This window comes from Leucopleurus acutus, assembly GCF_964270905.1.
Source record: "Leucopleurus acutus genome assembly, chromosome: 7".
NCBI lineage: Eukaryota > Metazoa > Chordata > Mammalia > Artiodactyla > Delphinidae > Leucopleurus > Leucopleurus acutus.
In genome coordinates this window covers 81,646,491-81,661,262 of record NC_139150.1, presented here as the reverse complement: position 1 = coordinate 81,661,262, position 14,772 = coordinate 81,646,491, and the positions used below count along the sequence as shown (strand labels likewise).

Genomic DNA, 14,772 nt, shown 5'->3' with positions numbered 1-14,772 from the left:
GCAGGAGAGCTGAGTGAAACCCCTCGGATGCACTGCAGACCTTCAGCCAGGGCAGGACATCCCTTGCCAAGGGCGGGGGACATGACCACAGGAAGGAAAATGGTCATCTGAGGTGCAGAGAGCCGTGGGTGGGACTGGAGAGCAGAGGAGATTTCCTGCAGCTCAGAAAGTTGGCAGCCAAGCCATAAAGCATGGAGAACTCTCCAGAGTCTCGTGGATGCTAAGATCCCAAGCCCTGATGAAAGGCAAGTTCTGAGCGCACTTTCAAGCTTTGGAGCCAGTGGTAAACAAACTCTAAAGTTGCAACCAAGTTGCAGCAAAATCTAACCTAACCCAGATTGAGACTTCTACTTTGCGGTAGCAGACCATTCTATTGGTCTTTTACCCAAGAGTTTAATTCTGGAGCTCACAGACCCAAATGGTTCAGGTGGATCCAAACCCACCCCCTTCCCTGTCCACCTGTGCTCCAAGCAGGCCAAGTCATTGCCGTCAAGACCCACACCTCACTCCACAATTAACGTCCACTAATAATTTGCACTCATCCTTGGGATGCTGTACGATTTTGTACTCTATGTAATGGTATGCTAAAGGAGGATCAATAAGAGAGAGAGTGTTTCTCTTGGCAAAAAAAGTTTTCAAGACAGGCAGAAGGGAGATACATAGTTAAGTACATAATTACTTGACCTCACCTAGTTTATCAGAAAAGTATATCTTTGGAGAATTGTTAGTTCTTGAAAAAGAATTCAACTAAACACTGGTCTTTATCTCTAAATGACTCATTAGAGACACTATTAATCTTAGCAGAACAATTCCTGGTTCCAGATTTAAAGGATAGAAAATCATTATTTTCCATTACCAAACAGAGTTTTGGCCAGAAACAAATGTCCATTGGGAGATATGAAAGGAAAACAAATTTCTATTTAATTGGTCTTAATGTCTTCCTGAAAACCTGACTATTCAATGATTTCCTCCTCAGTGAGTCAGGGGGACTCAGGAGTATCTTAGTGCTATCAGGGTCTCTACCTTTTCTCCATTGGTTTTGAACCCTTTTCCTTCTCTGAACATTTGTAGCTTCTCTCTGTGTGTGAATTTTTAGATTAAGTCTTTGAAATGCTTAGGCATTGGAGATCTGAGTCAAACCCAACGCAAATGATACCAATTCGAGGACTTTTATTTTGAAGAGAGGACTTCGCTCTACCGTAAATATCTTGGCATGCTTCCTGACACTTCCAATCGAAGTCATATTTCTGAGTTCAGTCACGTGCAGGGCTAGGAAGGGAACAAATGCTATTCTGAGGGCGAGGAGAGAGCATGCTCTGTGTCAGGCACTAGTCTAATGGCTTTACATCTGTTAACTGCTTATTCTTTACACCAAATCTTGGAGGTAGGTACTATTTTTAATCTCCACTGTATGGAATCAAACAGACACAGCTTCAGTTGTTTTCTAGTCCTGTGTTCAGTTCCTAAATCAGGGTTCAGCAAACTTTTCCTATCCTAGGCCATTTAGTAAATACCTTAGGCTTTGCACAACATGTGGTCTCTGTCACAACCTCTCATTTTTGCCATCGTAGCATGACAGTGTCCACAGATGGTACCCAAACAAATGGGTGTGTCTTTGTTCCAATAAAACTTTATTTATGGAGACTGATATTTGAATGTCATGTAATTTTCACAGGGCATGAAATATTATTCTTTGATTGTTTCAAGCCATTTACAAATGGAAAAAACATTTCTAGTTCCAGGGCTGTACAAAACCAGGCGGCGATCCGGATTTAGCCCGCAGACTCTAGTCTGGGGATCTCTGACCTAGATTAAAAGAAGATATCACTGCTCTCTATTCAGATCTAAATATCTGTCGTCTGGGATGGAGTGCCTCAATACCGATCACATGAAATGTTTAGAATTTGAAAAGTGCTTTCTAGAAAAACCAATAGAAACCGTGTCACTTGGAAATGCTCAGCCTGGCATCCAGGAGAACAGGCAAATGGCCCTGGACCATATCATGTTGGTCGTGATGGTAGCGCAGGTCCCGAGAAGCCCTTTGGAATCAGGCTGCCTTGGGTTTGCATTCACTCCTCCACCCAAGTAACCTTGAGCAAGTTACTTTTCCTCTTTGAGTGTCAAAATCCTCATCTATAAAAGGAGCATAAGAATTCCTCCTTGACGAATAGTAAGTGAAAAAAATATATATACTGCTTCACAATATAAACAGTTATATATTGCTCAGAACAGGAGAGTTTGGTAAAAGGTTGCTCTGCGTGGGTATCTCTTATATTCCTGACTAGTCTGTTGAGTTTAATGGTGCTTTTAGATTGCATAATACTTCACCCAATAATTCTTTTACTAAAAAGGCAGGAATTGTTTCTCTTTTGATCATTGAAAATGTATGATATATAAAAGAGTATATTCAATATATGTATCATTTAAAGATTGGTTGAAAAACCACCCATGACCCCCTAACTCTGCTTATGAATTAGAACATCACCAGATGATCTCAAGTCTCCTAACGTGACCCTTCCAGATTACCTCCCTCCCTTCTCTATGCTATTCTGAATTTTAGGTTATTCATTCTCTTATTTTGCTTTTATAAATGTACTCCATACATCAACAAGTAATGTATGCTTAGTTTTTTCCTACTTTTGACTTTCGTACAAATGGAATCACACTCTATTTGTGTATCTCACTTTCCCCCTACCAACATGATGTTTTTGAGGTTCTTCACATTGATCCATACAGCCATAGGTCTTCATTTTTGCTTCTGTGTAATTAATTTTCTATCATACGAACATGTCACATTTTAGGTATCCATTCTCCTGTTGACACTGGGGTTGTTTCTAGGTTTTTGCTATTACAAAGTTACTATGGCTGCTTGAATACTTCTCGTAGGGGTGTATGTAAAAGAGTCCCTAAGTGTAGGTACAAACCTAGGTGTAGAAACCAGGTACAAGCTTGTGCCATAGAGTTTGCACAAGTTCAGCTTTTCTAGGAAATTGTGGCTTGTTTGCTGAAGGGGTTGCTCCAGTCACACCGATAATTTATGAGGGTTCCCAGTGCTTCACGGCCTTTTTTCTTTCTTTTCCTTAAACCTTAAAAATGGAAGCATAACACAAATTCAGAAAAGCCAACAAAACATAGATGTCAAGCTCAATGAATTATTACAAAGCGAGTACGTATGTAACCACCACCCAGGTCAAAGTGAGAATCTGTGACACCTCAGAAGCCCCTGTTATGCCCCTTCCCGATATTTATCTGCTCCCTTCCCCCCACCGAAGGTAATCACATCTCTGACTTTAAATACTTCAGTTTTGTTTTGCTCATTTAAAAAAGCCATCTAAATGGAATTCATTCAATGTGTATTCATTTCTATCTGGCCTGTTTTGTTCAGTTTTATTTTTGTAATAGTCACCCATCTTGTTGTGTGTGGCTTGAATTCATTTATTTTCACAGCTGTATAGTGTTCCGTTGTGTATCCATTCTACTGTTAGTAGACATTTGTTTCCTGTTTTTTTGCTGTTACAAATGGCACTACTGTGAAAATTCTGCGTATTTCTTGATGCAGCAGGCACTCATCCCCGTTGCATGTATAACTATGAATGGAGTTGCTGTGCTATAGGGTAAACATGTTTAACTTCAGGAGATAACGTCAGTTTTCCAGATAGTTCTACTAAATTAGTCTTCTACCAACAGTATATGAGAGTTGCTTTTGCTGCACGTGCTCATGAATGCTTGGTATTTTTTTAAATTTTGGCTGTCAGATGGAGGTGTAAGTGACTTCTTAGAGTTTTTCATTTTCCTGATTTTAGAGAGGTTAAGCACATTGTCATGTGGTTGTTGGCTATTTGGATATCTTATTTTGTGAAGTGTCTATTCAAGTCTTTTGCCATGTTTCCTTCTGAGTTATCTTTAAAAATTATTTTATTGTTGTTTATTGATTTATTGGAGGTTTTTAAAAAAATATTCTACATAGGAGTTCTTTTTTTTTTTTTTTTTTTTTTTTTTTTTTTTTGCGGTACGCGGGCCTCTCACTGCTGTGGCCTCTCCCGCTGTGGAGCACAGGCTCCGGACGCGCAGGCTCAGCGGCCATGGCTCATGGGCCCTGCCGCTCCGCGGCACGTGGGATCTTCCCGGACCGGGGCACGAACCCGCGTCCCCTGCATCGGCAGGCAGACTCTCAACCACTGCGCCACCAGGGAAGCCCAGGAGTCCTTTTTTGGTTGTACATGTTGCCAAAATATTTTCCCAGACGGGGACTTACCTTTTCACGCCTGGATGATAGCTCCTGATGAGCAGAGGTCTCTGAGTTTAATGGTGTGTCCTCTGGAGCTGTGTAGCACGGCACCCTGCTGCCATCTGGGGTTGAGTGTTTGCAATTAGCTGCTCATCACATTTACAAAGGACAGGGAAGTGGTCAGAAAGAGACCACCTAGGCAAGCAAAAAGTCCTGACTTTCCAATAGGAACTTCCAAACTATAGCCTTTCAAAATTAACTTGTTCCCAGACTGAATGGCAAAGAAGGGTGTGCTGCAAAACCAAAGTCGAATTTCAAGAATAAACAGTCTGTAGCTGTTTCGACAAAGAGGTTGACGGTTTACCACAAAGGGGAACGGCCAGCTCTCTAGAGGCAGAGTGAGGGCCTTTCATGTGAAGCGGCAGGATTATCCTGGAGCAGAGCTGGTGGCCTGTGGCGTGGGAGGTGCTGGGCTGCTTTAGCTCTAGTCCTGTTTCTCTTTGGCCTCAATCTGGGTCATTAGGCTGAAGTTTTGCCTTGAGGGCCACCAGAGTGGGGTACTGCTTAGCAACATGCTGGACAGCTCAGCTTTGTGCTTTGTCCCCAGCCAGGGGGGTGAGGGAGTGTATGAACGAGTGAGTGAGAGAGAAAAGAGAGAGTGTGTATGTGGGGGCAGGAAGCCCCCAATATTCAGATTCAATAAGTATCTTTATTTGCTGGTGAAAGGTAAGCTTTTACTTCAGGAACTTATGAGAGAGCTATGAAGGGAGAAATACCTGTATGTATTGCAAAAACTTGCAGAAAGTCCCCTTTCCCTTCCCCATCAAAATACTTGGTGATTTTCTTGAATCTCTTGTTCCTTTATCAAAAAGAGAAACAATTATAATGACTAGGGCTTCAAAAAAAAAAAAAGAATCAAAGAAATGGTCAAAGAAAGATAGGATTTGTTAGATTGAAAGGGTCGTAAAGTGCTGATCGGGGTGAATAAATAAGGAGGCTCCCTTTATGTATGTCCCAGTGAAACTTCAGAACATCAAAACTAAAGAGGAAATTCGGAAAGCTTTAGAAAGACCTTACTTTCCTAAAGAAGGTGTGTGAGTTAATCCCTCGGTAATACATTGTGTAAAGGATGGATTTAAAAATTACCTCTTCTATTAAAAGAAAAAGGTAGCATGTGTGGCTCCCTTCCCTTCCCTCTCCAAGTCCCTGTGGACAATAGAAAATGTATTAGAAAGCAGATGCAAGAAAGAACACCATCTTTGGATCAGAAGTCCTGCGGTATCTCTGGAAGATAGGAAATAGATGGAAGGAATCCAGGTCAAAGACATATAGAATAGGAATGGTTCTGGGTGCTTCAGGCAACAGATAACAGGGCAGCCATCATGGTGGTTGGGCAACTGCATCTGAAACAGTTGGGCAGCTTTGACCTCTTCCTCTGGTTCCCTTATGCTGAGTCATGGGCAGCAGCAGGCTTGAGCTGGAGGTACCTTACGTGGACAATGTCCAGAAGGAACTACAACCTTCAGCCTGAAATCAAGTTACTAACTCGCACTCTTCCCATGTGGCCTGTCTTGCCCTTCCCTACAACCTCTGGAGGCCACTGTATTAAACAAATAACATAAAATACAAAGATGAGCATCCAACCATGAATCACCAAACATTTTAGGAAACATCAATTCATTGAATAAGACACTGATGCAGCAAACCAAAGGGCTGTCACCACGAAAACGGCATTAATGGAGTAACAGGGATTGGACTTTCAAAGAAACAAAGTGGATATCCTCAGAGGAGTAAGAAGAGTTTATTCCATAAAATAAGAACAGGCATCTGTTTCAAGAGCCAAATAGACATTACATTAGAAATGAAATATTTAGCTGATATTTTAAAACAACTCATCAGTGGGATGGAAAGCAGGATGCACACAGCTGGAGAAGAAATTAATGAGCTGGAGGTTTGAATAAAGAAAGAATTCAGAATGTAATACCAAAAGCCTTAGATTTAAGAGAATGAAACAAAGGTTAAAAAGACATGGAGGATAGACCTAGGAGTTTCAAAATCCATTTGCTAGGGTCTCTCAAAGGAGAGAAGAGAGAGAGAGTGGTTGAGGTGAGGAAGAGGCCGGGAAGGGAAGAAAAGAATCAAAGAAATAGTCAGAAATGAGTTATTGGATTACAAGGGTCCCCACAGTGCTGATCTTGATGAATAAATGAAGATGCTCCTTAGACATATTAGAGTGAACATTCAGGGTAAAGAGAAGATCTTGAAAGGCTTTACAGAGAAGGAAGATGGGATACTGTTTTCATTAGAGGTATGAGGACTCTTCGCTGTCTTGAGGGGGTGGGGAGGGAATCCATCTTTGAGGAGAGGCTTGGGTAGAAATAGAGTTAATATTGCAATATAGTTTTACATTGTGAACATAAGACTGCATTCCTGTTGTTAGCAAACTCTTCTTGGTTGTTCAGGTTACATATTATCCTTGGAGAATGGTTCGGATTCTCTAAGATACATGTGAGATATTGTTAGTCAAAGCAGAGTCTTTGAAATGCTGCACAATCCTGGTTTGGAAGTTAGCCCTGAAAGGGCTTCATAGCCATCTGTATTTGCAGCCCCCTTTTTCTGCCTGGGGCCAAGACCTTGTTTACCACCCCGGAGGACACAGCTAGGACTAGAAGTGGCTGAGGTTTTCTTTCCAAATCCAGGGCTTTCCAATGGAATGGTTGACAGCTCTTCTTACCCGGATGGCTCTGTTTAGGCTGTTGATGGGGTAACAGGCTTGCCCACTTCCTACCCTGAGCAAAAAGAAATGCCATTTATCCTGGATAATCTTTTAAAGTAAGTAGGAAAGAACAGATGCTGAGTTTTAGTTCATATTAAGATTGAATTTGCGAGGGCCCCTGCTTATTGGTAACTTGATAACCTTGATTAACTGTCCGGGTCACTGGAGTCCTCACAGTACGTGTGGGTTTATAATGGAACAGTTAGCCCTGGAACATGGGCTCAGATTTCTTAGCAAAGGGCTCCTCGTGGAGAGGAATAATGACCAGTCTTACTATTTATGGGATTTCTCTCTTTATTTAGTTAAGAATAGCACATTTTATTGAATGAAGGAACTCCATGTTTCTATTATTTTTCATATTAACTCCCTAAACTTCTCTTGTGTGATTTTAGAGGCCAGAGCCCACCAGTTGCTGAATTTAACTTACTCCTGAGAGCTCACACTTTGGAAACCTATGGGGTGGATCCCCACCCATGCAAGGTAATGCCCCTCACTGCAGGTCAACATATAATGATTGTTTTGCCCAGAAAAGAGTTAATTGGTGTGCAGGTCTGGAGGATCCCTTCTAGGATATTTCCACAGCCTGACCCATCGTCCCTAATCATAAGGGACAACAGTGGGCTGCAGTCACATGTTTGGGTAGTAGATTTTCTCTCTTGGCCTCTTCTAATTGCTTGCTAATTCATTCATCCATCAAGTGGATGGTTTTCCTCCTGAGAAGTTATAGGATCCTAACAGGTTTATTTTCAAAGGCCATTGCCAGTAAGAATGCAGTCTTTCAAAATGGGTAAGTGGAAGGAAAAAAGATTTAAAATTCACATTAGGAGTACGTATTTGTTTTTCTTTTTTCCTTTTTCTCGAATTAATACTTGACAGCATTTTCCTCGAGTGGGAAACCCAGACCACCTGTGTCCGAATCACCTGGGCCCCACCCCAGGGCCACTGAATCAGAATCACTGGGGGTGCAGCTGGGGAATCTGCCTTTGAAACAAGCTCCCAAAGTGAGGCTCAAGGGCATGTTTTCCGGAAATGTTTTATGAAAACAGTGTTCTTTCCATATCCTAAACTATGCAGCAGTCAGACTCTAACCTGAATTCTAAACTAAGCGTTTATATCAGCCAGGCTCTTAAAGGTATGTTTTTGAGTCATGCTAGAACATTTTTTTACCCAGATGGGACCAGCTAATAGTATTTGGTGAAGTCCTCGTGCTAGAGATGTAGCTCAGGCTGCTTATTAGAAGGACCTGGGAAGCTTCATAAACGCCTGTTGCCCAGTGCCGTCAGGATCTGTGAGGGTGCAGCCCGGGCAGAGCACCCGTGGGGCCTATTTACAGTGGCATGTGCCTCTGCTGGCTCTGCCCACACAGTTATTTTAGAATATTTGCCAGATGTCTCCTCCTGCTAATGGTATAAATCAGATTATTCCATTTAGTGAATTAGATTTTATCGACAAATTTGAGCCTCTGTCTGTTTTATTTATTACTTGGAGACTGACTTGGTTTTTGTTGTTGTTCCTTTGCCTTCCCTTCTCAATGCTTAGTTTTCCTGGTGGAGGCTGGAATCAAAGTAGGCATTTCCAGACATGTCTTTATATTTACATGGCCAGAAATCCTGTGTGGGATTGAGTCAGGTTAGATTAGACGCTCAGGGATTTGGTTTCAGGGCTAATGAAAACCAAGAACAGTTTTCCCACATTGTAGGGCAGATCTGAGAACTCAGGCAGCACCCGAACGCACTTGGAAGTAGACGAGTGGTTTGGGACTAATCTGTATTTTCCCAGGAGGTTCCTGGTGAGGCAGAAGGTCCATTCCTCAGAAGGGAAAGCTGTACATTCCTGGCCCTCGCCCAAATGTTAGGCTTCTACGGTTGGAAGTCCCATCTCAGAAGCTTAGTTTATTTCTACAGTCATTGTAATTAACCTGAAATTAACCCAGCGTGAGGATGAATAAGCATATCATTTATCCTTTATTTTATATTCCTTAATCCAAATATGTTTTTATGTCTTTTTTTTTTTTTTTTCAGGATTCAACAGGCACAACAACGTTTTTAGGATTCACTGCTGCAGGCTTTGTGGTATTTCAGGGAAATAAGAGAATCCATTTGATAAAATGGTGAGTAGTGACTACTTCTTCGGAAAAAATTGTTTAATCTTGTTTTTTTTTATTAATCTCGTTTTTCTTTCGCAGCCTTTGACTTTTTGCTTGGCAATGTCCTAGGTAGAATGCCTAGGATCCAATTCTCTGCCCTGGAACTTCTTATAAAGAGATTATTCATCTAAAAATGGAACCCAATCTCAGTTGTCTTAGACCTTGGGTGTGCTGGGCTCGGGGGGGCTCTGCCTTTGAAGAAAAGGTGTCCAGGATTGCTGGTGAGGAAACACTGGCCAGAGGGGTGACCACGGGCTAGGTCAGGGCAGGATAAATGTGCAAGTTCCCTTGAGTAACTCAGGACCCCCTCTCTTCCACTCACTTCTTTCCATTCTCTTCTGTTGAATCCTCGCTCTAGACTCCCCCTTTGTAATCCAGTGTATCAGTGACGATGCTTTTTGCTCAAAGGAACAGGAATGTCTGCTCACAGTGGCTTACAAATGAGAGGACTGATTATCTCAAACAGCAAAAGTTCCAGGGCTCGGGCAGCCCCATGGCCCTCTAACTGAACTGCCTGACAACACCGTGAAGGACTGGACCCCTCCGCTCTCTTCTCTGCCATCCCAGGGTGGTGGGTTTTATCCCCAGGCTTGTGATCGTAAAACGGCCATGTGCGCAACTCTGGCCCTTACATCTTCACACAGCAACACTCCCCGAAGGAGAGCAGCCCCTTCCATGTGTCTCCTATTAAAACAAGGGTAACTTTTTCAGAAGCTCTGTAGGAGACTTCCTGTGTATCTCATTGGGCAGGATAGGGTCATATGCGCCCCCTTAAACTAATCCTTCCAAGAAGAAGAATTCCATGATGAGGTTGGTCAAATCAAGCTCCATCCTTTTGGGGCTGGGAAGAGCATCATCTGCATGAACAGTTGATCTAGAGGAAGAATAAAGTCTGGGTTGTGTCTGGAAGGACATGGGAGGATGGACCGGCAGTGCCCACTATGTCCGATCAAGGAACAAAGTAGCTTTAGTAGAGTGAAGAAGGCTGAACATTTTATGTGCATTGGAATATTGTAAGGGCTTAGTCTGGTTCATAGCTTCAGCGTGATTTGGTTCCCTCCCTGATGGTCCCTGACAGATTTGTCACCCAGTGTCTCCCTGAGTGGTGGGCTCACTCTTTTGGCCTGAGCCCTTGGGTCTGCAGTTCTTGATGGGCCAGTGGGCATCCATCCTCAGTCCTGGGTTTGAAATGCTCTTTTGCACTTACCTGAACCTCTGTTTCATGGTTCTGTTAGCTTCAGGATTTCTCTCAGCACTCTTTATCAAGTCCCCCCACCACCGCTTCTTGGCACTCTCCTCTTAGCACCTGCCTTCCCTTCAACCCTTCTCTACTAGATTAGCATCAGTCAGCTCATGTCCACTTTGCTCCCTACACCTTCTGCTCTTTTTCATGATCAGCCCTCTCTTTCTAAGAACGCTAATTTATCTAAGTATCTTCTCTTCCCGCTCTATCACTGCCTTTATTCATGTCATACTTTCAGTTCCCATCTGTGCCCACTTATTCTCTTCCCCCTCAATTATCATTCTCAAACTCTCATGTGCCTCTAATAAATCACTTAACTCTCTGTGTCTCAATATACTCATCCATAAAATAGGCATCAGTTATATCCGACTGCTTCATAGGAAAGAAAGGAGATGGGGGAGAAGCAGGTAGAATAGTGTGTGTGAGAGTGATTTGATTTGTGAACAAGGATGTTTTATGAATGTATAACATGGTGGAGTTACCAGTTTTCTTCCCCGTATTTTCAGTACCTGTAAAGAAGCTCCAGTGTTAACCACACTTCAGTCCATTCCAGAATAAGTTCCCTAGTGATTTCTGCTGACTTTGGGGAGCATGGGCAATTCGGGCAGGGACTTCCCCATCCTCTCCTAGGACTACAAAAGGCTTGAGGATGCTGAAGGTGTTTGATTCTCAGGTACTAGTCAACTTTGGAGTAGCTGGGTTAGAACCTGACATGTCTCACGTGCAGATTAATTGCAAGTCTCTCCCATTTGGGGCTTTAGTTTCTTCTTGGCTACCCTGAAGAGTTGAGATGGACAGTCACCAGACCATTAGTTTCTGGATTCTACATCTTGGTGTTCCTGGTGGGGTGCTGATGTCATCCTCATCCCTTCCAGCCACGGCTTAGGCACGTATTTGTAGCAGCCATGTACATGTTACTAAAATAAATTTTCTTCCCACGTTAAACCTAGTTTTGTTCTGTTTTGTTTTTGACATCCATTGAGCTTTGTCACTCTTGCAAATCCTCTCCACAGCTTAATATGACCTCACAATTCCTTTTCCCCCAGGAAAAGCACAGGGGCACACCTCACTGTGCTAGGAATTAGATCAAAGGAGTAAAAATAGAATTCCCTCCTCTCTTTACACGTGTCTCCTCACCAAGGAGTTGACCTTAGGTCTACATTTCAGTCAGATTTTAATTGAGCAGCTCCTTGAGATGAAGCCTCAAGTCTTTTGACTACAGTTCATCGAGTTGTCCTTAACAGTTTTGAGCATCTCAATATCTAATACAATTATTCATTTATCAACAGGGAGAGCAGAAATGAAAATTTTGCATTGTGGTGTGTGTTTCTTGGAGATGGATGTGAAGGGTTACAGATACTGTGAATCCATATTGTTTCATTAACCGAATATGAAATAACTACATTCTTCCTATCTTGCAAAATGGGCTGACCAATTAACATTGTTCTGGTCATTAATGTTCATGAAACCCCTAGAGCTCCTTGGAGGAAAGGTGCAGCTTCACGGTAATAACAATGGAATAAATAATTCTGAGCTGCCCACGGAGCCTCTCTTGGGAAGAAAATTGCTGTATCATTCACTTGGGGGCTCTTCGCCGCTCATTAGACCTTCAGCCATGATAAGATAACATCTCGTTTCACTGCAGTCTGCTTGGCATTTGTGAGTCAGGCGGATTCCATTGGGATAGCCAGGTACCTTGGTTAGCGGCTACTTTTTTTCTTCTCACCCAAAGAGATTTTCTTTTCTTAGGTCGGATGTCTGCAAATTGAAGTTTGAAGGGAAGACGTTTTATGTGATTGGCACCCAGAAGGAGGTCAGAAACTGTTTTTCTAGCTGTCTGTTGTTGTGTGTGCAGGTGTGTATGTGCAGGAGAAAGAGTCAAGTGTAAAATGTGCCTTTAGTCATGTAGCCCCCAGAAGACCACGATGTTAAAGTCTGTGATGATACTGGAAGTTTGGAGTTAAAGAAACACAGGCTTTGCACATTTAAGAATAAATTCAGTGAGCAATGCTGTCCATATACCCCTGTGTAAAAATTAGACTGTGATAAACTTGAGAAATAGAAAATTGAACTTCCTCCTACCTCTGTAATTTGCCAGAATGATAAAACAAATGAATAATACTTAAAGATAGCTATCAGCCAGTGCTGGTTAGAGTTTTATAAACAGAGTCTGTAAGTCCAGGGGCTCTTAAAATGTTAGTTGGCTTCATCATTTGGGAGGAGGCCATTACCGAAACGTTGAGCCTCGGAGCTAGGTCTGGAAGTTTCTGGATTTTCTTGATCCTAGTTTTTGGTTTAAGCACTAGATATTCAAGAATGGCAAATAAGTTTTTAAACTCATCCAACTCTGATTGAGAGTTAGGCAATGCTTGGAGTGTTGAGAAGGATTGTGAAGCTGTTCTTTATCAGGAACAGGGCCTGGATGGGTTCGTAATATCTGCAAAGGGTGAGGGAGGGGGGAGTACCATTTCAGGAACACTTCTAAGAACACAGTAATGCATCAGTTACTTCAGATCTGTTTGGTAAGTGGCAGGATGCAAATAGGTAACTTCTTGAAGGAAAAACATGAAAAACATACACTGTGTTTAACATGCCCTTTCTTGTTTTGTTATTTTTTTATTAGAAAAAAGCCATGTTGGCGTTCCATACTTCAACACCAGCTGCCTGCAAACATCTTTGGAAGTGTGGGGTGGAGAACCAGGCCTTTTATAAGTAAGTAGCTTTTATTCATTTAATCATAGGTTTTAAAAGCACCCCTGGAACCCTTTATGTTTTGCAAACAGCTATTCATTTTTTTTAATATAGTCCTTTTCAGAATATTTAAGTGAATTATAAATGTGGTGCATTGTTCAGGGTGACTCCCAGCCACTGTTGGCCTGATCAAGTCCTGAACTTTATTTTACGTTGGGTGTTTCCCATAGAGTTGCTGTGGGCTTTTTTTTTTTTTTTCTTTTGACATTGCTATTTCCATCCAGCCTGTCATGGGGTCTTTTTTCGGTTCGTGTCTCCTCAGAAGCAGACCTTGAGAAGAGTTTTGTGCCAGTAGTTTCTTTGGGATGTGGTTACTGAACATACCAATAGGGGAGTGGAGGAGGGAGAAATAATCAATTTAGGACACGTTCTTGAGCAGTCACTACTGAGAGCAGCTGGGCTCAGCTCTGCTGGGGAACTCTTGTCAGACTGTAGAACGGGCCTCAAAGTTCTCCCACTGACCAGCAAGGAGGTTGGGCTGTTTATCTACTAATTCCCCATTCATTTTGGCTTAGAGACACTTACGAGGGCAGAGTTAATACTCTCTGAGCATGGGTTGAATGTGCTCTCAACACTAGAAAAGAAACCTTGGGCAGGGAGTCACACATGTTCATAGTAAGAAGGCCTCAGTATATAGAGATGAGAGCCGAAGGTTTGTGGGTGGAATGCCATCAGAGTCTAGGACTGTAGAAAGTCAGTGCTGGACAGGACTTCAGAAACCATCCATAAAGCTCTCAGCTTTCAAAAGAGGTTAAAATTTAGGATTTTTCCGTGAGTTCTAGCTTCTCCTCTTTGAGGCACTTGCTGACTGGAAGAGCAGTGGTGATGGATGCAGTCAGGAACCTAGCCAGCCCCGCCTGGAGTGTCAGCACCGCTCATCCCTGGAGCTCATCCAGGCGGCTTTTGCTCTATTTCCCGACTCCCTCCCCACTGAAATACTGTCTTTCTTATTAGACTTACCTGAAAATGCTGAATCTCTGAACGTCCTGGGCTTTGGCTGACAAGGACCATCAAGAGAATGAAGGCTGGAACAGTGTTTTTCAAACCCCTTTTCAGCCACAGAACTCTTGCCCTTAAACAGAAAGTGTAGGCAAAGCCTAATATGTAAAAAAGACAAAAATAGAGAAGCTGTGTTGTTGGTGGGGACCAGAGCCGGGACTGGGGACTGGAGACCCTTCACTCATTGCTCAGTGCTCCCCAGGAGGTTGGGTGACCAGTTGTGTGAGTTGGCCCGGGACTTTCCCAGGTTTAGAATGAGAGTCTGGTGTCCCAGGAAACCCCTACATCCTGGGCAGATCCTGTCAGGAGCATGAGATGATTCACAAAATGCTGTGCTTCTTGGAAGGATGATACGTGTCAATGAGACCTCAAGGCATCTGTGAGTCCCCTGCAGTGTTCGAGAACTGGTACACAAAGAACACCTGATGGTCTCTGAAAAATCAGCATGTCTAGACCTCTCCATCCACATGAGAGTGGAGAAATGGAAAGGCAGGCAGTCTGGTGCTCTTAGTCTTTACTTGGAGCCTGCACATTTTTTTTGTTTTTGTTTTTAATCATTTTAAAAATTTAGATAGGGCTTCCCTGGTGGCGCAGTGGTTGAGAGTCCGCCTGCCGATGCCGGGGACACG

At 42.8% G+C, this 14,772-nt stretch overlaps 1 protein-coding gene across 1 annotated transcript in view; it reads left to right on the top strand.

Moving 5' to 3' along the window:
- Positions 1-14,772, top strand: part of FRMD3 (FERM domain containing 3) — a gene marked incomplete at its 5' end in the record, with an annotated part of 311,556 nt that overhangs the window by 228,822 nt on the left and 67,962 nt on the right. The window contains 4 exons of the mRNA XM_082843148.1: positions 7,397-7,484; positions 9,026-9,114; positions 12,143-12,206; positions 13,017-13,105. Coding sequence (XP_082699274.1) covers positions 7,397-7,484; positions 9,026-9,114; positions 12,143-12,206; positions 13,017-13,105 — 330 coding nt within the window. The remainder of the gene's footprint in view (positions 1-7,396; positions 7,485-9,025; positions 9,115-12,142; positions 12,207-13,016; positions 13,106-14,772) is intronic.